General features: G+C 27.7%; 1 protein-coding gene across 1 annotated transcript; it reads left to right on the top strand.

Annotated features, from left to right (window-relative positions):
- Positions 1-1,069: 1,069 nt before the first annotated feature.
- LOC146999295 (uncharacterized) lies at positions 1,070-7,095 on the top strand. Its single transcript, XM_085821603.1, has 2 exons — positions 1,070-1,353; positions 3,520-7,095. Exons 1-2 carry the CDS (start codon positions 1,198-1,200, stop codon positions 6,199-6,201), a joined length of 2,838 nt encoding a protein of 945 aa, XP_085677729.1. The 5' UTR covers positions 1,070-1,197; the 3' UTR covers positions 6,202-7,095.
- The last annotated feature ends 360 nt before the right edge of the window (positions 7,096-7,455 follow it).

Genomic DNA, 7,455 nt, shown 5'->3' with positions numbered 1-7,455 from the left:
GTTCTCCAGCTGTTACACAGACAGTCGATTCATTGGCAGCAACCATCCAGTAAGATGATGTACATAAAAACACGTTATTCATGGATTGATAAACCTCTTTATTTTAGTACTGAGTAGTGAATCATGTTTAGTTACAGAAAGAATTCTTATACTTTCTTTGTCAACCTTGTCCTTGACATATAATATACCTCTTTTAAAATGATAAATTATCACAAATAATACTTAGGTATTATTAGCTTGACATTGTAAATATATTGAGAATAACATGATGAATATGAATGTCAAAGAAATTGACTTTAATTTTCTTGTTTTCACACTATTGTAATAACAATTTAATGCATTTGTCTCACATGCACGACTTAATGATATAATTAAAATCTCTTGTACAGATGATGAAATGTCAATAGTTTAATTCATAGTTGAAATGCCAGTTGTAACACCAACTTCTCACATAGCTGATGCAACAGAATGTGCTCATATGTGTCGTAAATAAGCTTTTTAATACACTTTAACGCATAAGCTTAGTATAAGCAATAAAGAAATTTCAGGAACAAATAATAGACACTCTCTATCATGGTCCTGTGATTACCTGCTAAGAAATAAACTAGCATAACGTATATTTCCTCATTATTTGCACATGTTTTAGCAATAATTTACAGAAGATAGGCATGCTTAATTAACAACAATCATAGATAATATTTCATTATTATTTAATGTATATAATTAATTTAATGTTTAATGTATAAAAAGAAATAAACTTTTTTAATGAAAAGTGCACTACTTAATAACTTTCATTAGCAAAAATTTTATTTTTTTATCTCCAAGCATAAATTAATTTTTTTAACAAACACCGATTTATTAATTGAACTGTATTTCACTGTAGATCAAATACAGATGTAATACAATTTCATCCATTCTCAACACATGACGCAAATTTCAAAACCACAGAGTACTTCACGTAAATAAACAAAATTTCACGAAGTGCACGGCAGCATATGCGCAAATTGAGATGCGCACAGGAGGATCAGATCACGATCCCAAAAGTTGCCTTCTCTCCGTAGACGCTAGTTCTTCCTCGTGGCAAAGAATGAAAGAATATACTTCGGTGTCGTAGCGTAGTGAACTGACTGTTGTTTGAAAGTGTAGTGTGCTCTAATAGAACATTTTTCATTTAAATTACTTTATTTATTTTTTATTATGCCACATAAATGCTGTGTTGCAACATGCAAAGGAAATTATAAGAATGGCCCGAAGGTGGCTGTATTTAGTTTTCCTACGGAAGAACAACTGAGAAAACAATGGATTTGGAACTGCAAACGAAAAGATGGATTCAAGCCTACGAAACATTCAAAGGTAAGCATGCATTTCATTTTTAAATTAGAAAATTCCTGAAAGATTAATGTCATTGAAAGAAACATGACTTGAAAATGCGAAAACAAAAAATTCTCAATGCAAGGGAAATAATTTACTAAAGTTCCATTGCATTCAACCATAGAAAATAAAACGAAGTTTTAATTACTTTCTATACAAGCATAGTTATATATTTATTTACTAGGCAGAAATTTCTCTTATCCCATTATGAATGAGTATTATTAATGAATTCTTTCAGTAATTTATATTTTCGGCGTCGGGATCTTTATAACACGCACATTGATTTGGGATTGATTAATCTTTCAGGAATTTATGTTATACAGAGCTTATACTGAATTTTAAAGTGATTATAAAATGGACCCTTATCTCAATAACTAGTCAATAGAAAATCCACCAACCTTATAAAGTTCATATTATAACTTTAAATAGATAAATATAAAATGCTTCAAGTCGTAATTTTAAAGCCGTTAATTTAAAGTTGTTTTAGATATAAGTATTTAACTGTTTGGGTATACTATTTCTTTTGATTTAGATAAGTCTCGTTCCACCTATTTTATTTTTCTTTTTTTTCTTTTTAAAACAATGTATGCAATGCCCCTTTATTATATGCTAGGAGCATTTGAGAATGCATTTTGCTCGTAACTCATGTGAACAGGAAATTAATGCTAATTATGCAATGTTCTAAACTTTATTAATTCTAAAATCCTTAAAAAAATTATGAAATATATGTAAAAGAAAACAATCGTATAAATGGACTAGTTTTGACAGTAATTATTTTAATTTCTGGAATAAGTTACAAGGTGTTTAAATTAAACTGTCTTGTTCAAATAATATTGCCTAAGATTGTAAGCTTACTAGTTTTCATTACATGTTAGCATAAATCCTAATTAGCCTATTAAATTGTTTCATGCACACACACATCTATAAAAGTACGAGTTTCTTATGCCAATAACACCTACCTTGTTACAGTGGTTCACTTGCTACTGGCAGTAAGTTCTTGTGGGCTTGAAATTTACATTAATTTCTTATCTAAAAACACTTATATAAGGGGTTTTGTTTATTTATACTTGTTGCAGTGGAATATGAAAATGTTTCATTGTATTAATAAGTTATATAACTTTTAAAATTTTTGAAAAAAGTTAAGAAAATTATATGGAAAATAAGCAATCTAGTGAGCCTTCCACAGTAATATAATGTCAAACACGATTGATGAATGTGAATATTTCACTCCAAAATTACATAAGAATAGCCTAAAATATTTAATTACTGCAAATAAACTGTTAAATATACAAATTCTTGTTTTTTTCTTTGTGTATCATATTTTAGCACTTATACATGTTTTAATAATTCAAGAAAAATGAATTTTTTTAATGACTAATGATGTTTTATGCTCTTAAATATAAACATTCATAGGCACACAAGTAAATTTGTACTTCTGGTTGTGAACATATCATTTGTAAAAATGTTTAGAAAAAGAGCCAGTAACTTTATATTTGAATGGTACGAATGAATGTGGTTAATCTTATTCTTATCCATCAACTGATGGTTAGTCTTATTCTTTTTATAACTGTATTATCACCATTTTGAATGTAATTCCATAACCAAGTGTTGTTTTCAAATAACTGAAGAAAGAAATATTTAGGATGTAGCAATTATATATACATGAGCAATTGTATGTTACCTGAGGATGTATCAATTAAATATTACTTATGTTATATGCATTTGACATATGACAACAAACATGTGCTAATTATTTGCACTTTTCAAAACTTTATGACAGCATCCATGGCTCTTTTTAGCCCAAAAGAGTTAATAGTTTTGTTTTAAGATTTTGCATTATTCACTCTAAATGGCTGCATCACTTTTTTGCATTGTGCACTTTAAATGGCTATATCTCTTCAAATTGTTACCATCCAAACATTATCGCCCTGTATTATTTTTAAAGAAATTAAATGATGAACGTTTTCCACAACGGTAACCCTTCCCTTAAGCAGATAGCTCTTGAGTGCTTTGCCATGATTAAATAAAAATACAATAAAACCCTTATTAGACTGTGCATGTATTTAAAGGATGGCGAATGCTTACGATTTTATAATTGTTTAACCTTTTGATACATGTTTATTTATTTGTTCTTTTTCATATTAAAAGGTGTGTGAACTTCACTTCAAGCAAGAGGATGTTCTGAGGCAAACTGAATTCTTTGATGAGAAAACTGGAAAGAAGATCATTATACCATTGTCATATCCTCGTTTAAAGAATGGTGCAATTCCAAGTCTGTTTCCTGATGGTCCGAGTCATCTTAGTTCCAGTGTTTCATCAAGGGAATCACCAGAGCATAAAAGACTCAAAAGAGAACAAGATGCACTCGAAAAAGCCTTAGCCTGTAGCTTAGCTGAAAAGGAAGAGTATGAACGAAAACAAATGTTTTATAATTTAGATGAACTAAAAATTTGTTTTAATACTGTGAATTTACCAGATAACTGGATAGTTATACACAGGCCTATACATATTATGATTCTTAATATTTCTAATGACAATCATCCAAGAATTCTAAAATCATTATTGATTGATTGTAATTTGAATATATCTGTAGCAATTAGAAATATACCTATTAAATCACTGAAGCAATATGTAATCCCATCAAAAATTAACAACCTTAAAGATCTTTTAAGTATTTTAAAGAAATTAGACCTATTTGCCTCAAATGATTCATCTGAAGACAGTATTCAAAATTATTTACAAATTGTAAATGAATTAATGACAATTTTAAAAGAGAAAATTCCACATAAAAACAATGAAATAAATTTTCTCGTTGAGCAACTATCAAACTTGAATTCAGAAAAACAACAATATAGGTATTCTGCAGACTTTCTAATATTTTCCATTTTACTTCACACAATTTCACCACATGCATATAATTTTATTCGAAATTCAGAAAATATTATTATGCCTCATCCACGGACCATTCAGAAAATTTTTTCAGATTTTAATATATATCCAATAAATGAACAATACAACCAAAAGTTCCTAAGCTACATAAAATTTAAATTTCAAGAACTATCAGAAAAAGATCTGCTTGTTATTTTAATGATTGATGAAATTCATCTAAATCAAGCATTTGATTATAAAGGTGGTAATTTGTGTGGAATGGCATATAATTGCAAAAATGCTGCATCTAGTGCATATGTTTTCATGATTCGCAGCCTATTATCTGTTTATAAGGATGTTGTACATATTTTGCCGGTGAAAACACTTAGTGCGGATAATTTGTATATTTATATTAAAAAAATTGTTGTGGGATTAGAAAATATTGGGTTTAAAATTATTGCTATTGTCACTGACAATAATTCGATTAATAAAAAGGCTATGTCTCTGTTTTCCGAACCACCTAAAGTTAGTATTGTTTATCAAAACCCTGTTGACAAATCTAGGCCAATGTTTTTTATTATTGATACAGTGCATATTTTAAAATGCATTAGAAATAACTGGATAAATCAAAAAAATAATAATCAGAGTATGTTTTTCCCAAGCTTTGATGATGCTTCACATATTGAAACTGCATCTTTTTCTTGTATTAAACAATTACATGAATCTGAAACTGGTAAGTTATTAAAGTATGCTTATGGTCTGACAATAAAAGCTCTATATTCAACTAACTTAGAAAAACAAAGTGTAAAGCTTGCATTGCAGATTTTTAATGATAATGTTGTTGAAGCATTATTTTCTTTTGGGCAGCAGAAAGAAATAATAAATTTCCAAGAAACTGGAAACTTTATTAAAATAATAAACACATGGTGGTCAATTGTAAATGTGAAATCTATTTTTAAAGGGGTTCATAAAAATAATGTATTTGAAACACCTTTCACTGTGGCAGAAAATGATGAAAAATATGTTTTTATGAATAACTTTTTAAATTGGCTAGATAGTTGGAAAAATTTGAATTTAACCTCTGGTTGCCTAACCAAAGAAACTCACTTTGCAGTATACCATACAACGTATGCTTTAACTGAGATATCAAGGTATTGTATAAATGAGTTGGGTTTTAAATACCTTTTACTTGGAAAAATACAAACAGATATGTTAGAGGCTAGATTTGGTAAGTACAGGCAACTGGCTGGAGCTCACCATAATATTTCTATCAGACAGGTTTATGAAATAGAGGGTAAATTAAGACTTCAGAGTACATTACCAACCCTAATAAATTCTTCAAAATTTGGAAATATTCCTCTTCATGTATCTGATTTTAAAGACACTGAAGAACAAACTTTTGATGACACTGATGTACAAACATTCATAGATGAAATAACAGTTGAAGATAGTGATATACATGACATAAAATTGGATGTACCTATTTTGACTTATATAGCTGGATATTGCTGTTATAGTATGCTAAAAAAGTTAAAATGTGATGTATGTAAATCCAATATTACTATTGATAAGGAGTTAGCTTTAGAAAACGATGAAAATATTCATTCATGGATTAAGGTTTTTGATAGAGGTCTTATGTATCCTCATCCTGATATTTTACATGCTGTTATATACAATTTTATTGTTGTTAAGAAACTTATTTCAGATGAATATGAGCAAAAATTTTTATTTTCGGCAAATCCACGAGTTACAGTGTGTAAAATTACTCTAAATTTACTTCATGAAAAATTTTTTTTAGAGTTGAATGACTGTCCTAAACTTCATTACCCTCAAATTATTTTGAAAAACATCATACAAGCATCAGCGAATATTTTTCTAAATAATTACTGCAAAAAGTTGAATGATAATCTTTTAAGTAACAATTTAAATAAGCAACGGAAATTGAAAACATTAAAAAAATAATTTATGCATACAGCAGAAATGACATATACTATGTTTATAAGTTAGTAAACTTTATAAAATAAGATAGTGACACTAATCTATTGTTTCTTATTATCTTCAGACTTAATTTGTAATTCATTTTATCTAAATGAATATTTTTTGCAGAATGTAGATAGTATGTTAAATAAAAAAATAGTGCTTTTTCTATTTGTGTTGTGAAATCTTTACCAACTCTTTCAAAATGCATGCACACACACAAAAAAAAAAAAAAGCATTTGTAATAGATAACTAATTATGACAGTAAAGTGCTAAAGTTGTTAAGTCTCTTATATAATATCATTTTGTGCAAAATAGGTGTATTTATTGTAAACTAGAGAAATATTGATTTTTGAAGATAAAATACTTTGCCAATTAATATTACTATTGTTTAGATTTTGAAATCAGTATCTTGCAATTTTTTAATATTATTTTAATTGAAGCAGACATGTTTATTACATTAATTTTACACTGTAAGAAGAAAATAAATACAATTTGTTTTTACCTACAATTCCATATGAGTCATTTTTATAGATATTCATGCATTTTTATGGAGGAAATTCACTGTATTCTTATACAATATTTTCATTGTAATACATGCTAAATTCTGTCAAAACTAAAATTAAATACTTTGGAATTAAAATTTCTAATGATGTGGTTGTACATATACAGGGGAAAACTTATCAAAAATAAATTGAGTAAAAAAATATTTTTAATCCTTCCCAGCTGTAAGGCTTCATGCAGTTATACTAAACTATTTTGATATTAAAAAGACTTACCTGTAATAAAAAATAAGTAGCATCAAGTTACATAAATAAATAGTCATCCCACCCTTTTTCCCACTGTAGTATGCAATGCCATTTCCTATTACTTCCAGTTATAAATTTACTGGTACAAAAAATTCAGGCCAAAAAAAAATAAATAAAATCCTTTTCATATGTTTTGCATCCTAATTGTGTTGCTTTCCTTTAATAAAAATCTGAATTATTTTGAAAATTTTAAATCTTACTTTACATCTTAACAATCACGCTATATTTATTTTCATTTTTAATAGGAAAATACATAAAACTTGTTATTCTTTCAATTCTAAGAATTGAGGACATTTGATCTATTTAGATGTTTTAAAAGTTCCTACTGATTACCCTGATAAAAATTCCAGTAAATACATATATAAACTTCATACTTGTATTTATCATTTGCTAAAAAATTCTCAAATAAGTTACAATGAAATGCTTTCAG

This window comes from Stegodyphus dumicola, chromosome 1 (assembly GCF_044657685.1).
Source record: "Stegodyphus dumicola isolate Sdum_Otavi_A_Nest chromosome 1, ASM4465768v1".
NCBI classification, from domain to species: domain Eukaryota; kingdom Metazoa; phylum Arthropoda; class Arachnida; order Araneae; family Eresidae; genus Stegodyphus; species Stegodyphus dumicola.
Note: the sequence above shows the minus strand (reverse complement) of the source record. Positions and strands in the feature narration are given on the sequence as shown.

Coding starts and splice junctions, on each gene's coding strand:
- LOC146999295 (XM_085821603.1), top strand. CDS start 1,198: ATGCCACATAAATGCTGTGTTGCAACATGCAAAGGAAATTATAAGAAT. Junction 1,354..3,519: donor AGCCTACGAAACATTCAAAG/GTAAGCATGCAT, acceptor TCATATTAAAAG/GTGTGTGAACTTCACTTCAA.